At 29.6% G+C, this 1,183-nt stretch overlaps 1 protein-coding gene across 1 annotated transcript; it reads right to left on the reverse strand.

Moving 5' to 3' along the window:
* Positions 1–174: 174 nt before the first annotated feature.
* PCYB_007460 (hypothetical protein) lies at positions 175–1,115 on the reverse strand (the record flags this gene model as incomplete). The annotated part of the gene is made up of 2 exons (XM_004228164.1): positions 175–201; positions 237–1,115. The coding sequence occupies 2 exons, from the start codon at positions 1,113–1,115 to the stop codon at positions 175–177; spliced, it is 906 nt and encodes a 301-aa protein (XP_004228212.1).
* Positions 1,116–1,183: the final 68 nt, after the last annotated feature.

The following is a 1,183-nucleotide window of genomic DNA, read 5'->3' on the forward strand; positions in this document are numbered from 1 at the left end:
TTCAGGAAACATATCGCTTGTTTCTTGTGTATATTGTGAAAAGTCATCCATGGTATTCTTACTACTTGTTCTGCCTCCAACCAGCCTACGAATCCATGTACCTAAGGGTGTGTACTTGTATGTAAAAAATTAAAATATAGATATGTAATACTTTTACTTATTATTGTTGTACATTTAAATCAATTTGTTTACAAGGAAGCTCTATAATGATATATGTGTACAAAATATATGCATACTCTATATAACAAAGTGCCAGTTACTAAAACTTGAGCTGCACCAAGAACTGAATTAGTAACTTTTGCTCCAATTCCAAGCCTCTGAGGTGTCATATGTGTATCTTGAGTACTGGATGTATCACTTTGCAACCCAGAATCACTTCCGTCGGCTCTAATTTGTGAACCATTTGTTGGATTATGCAAAGAACTCTCATTTACAGAATCTGTAGATTCTGAACCCTTTTCTTCTGCAATATGATTATAACATATAAGAGTAGGTAGCAGTTCCTTAGGATTATAAGGCTTGCATTGATTATAGAAAATTGGACAATTTCTTGGTCTTTGTGTACACACATCTTCAAAGTATTTATATACGGAAATCATGTCTTCAATTTTTCCATAATATTTTTTGCATTTTACATGATCGTTTTTAGTCAGAGAAACAAGGAATTTATAATCAACATAATAATCATATAATTGCTTTCTTTTCCTCCAGTCAACATGTTGAGGTAATTTCATATCAGGCTCACATTTATTATTGAGATATGTATATGATGATTTACCAATAAAATCATTCCATATCATATGGAGTTCGGCAACAGGAGGCATAATAGTACTTGATTTATCAGAACCCCAAATGCTAACTAATCTACTATATACCCAATAATTTAATAGAATACAGTCATCATTTTCAGTATTTGATTTAAACCATGATGTGAAATTTTCTAAATTTCTTAGGAGCTTTTTACAAATTCGTATCATTTCTTCTTTATTTTCATTTACATTTATATTACTACATGTTTTATCATAATGATTTAAGTCACCAGATTCCCTATCCATATTATAATAAATTACATCGGAGTATAATTCATTTTGAGAACTCTGGAACAATCGATACATGAAAAATAAATAATGAGAGTACATAAATAAAAGTTTTTATAAATTTTTTTATTGCTATTTATATGAAA

This window comes from Plasmodium cynomolgi (genome assembly GCF_000321355.1).
Source record: "Plasmodium cynomolgi strain B DNA, scaffold: 1312, whole genome shotgun sequence".
NCBI classification, from domain to species: Eukaryota; Apicomplexa; class Aconoidasida; order Haemosporida; family Plasmodiidae; genus Plasmodium; species Plasmodium cynomolgi.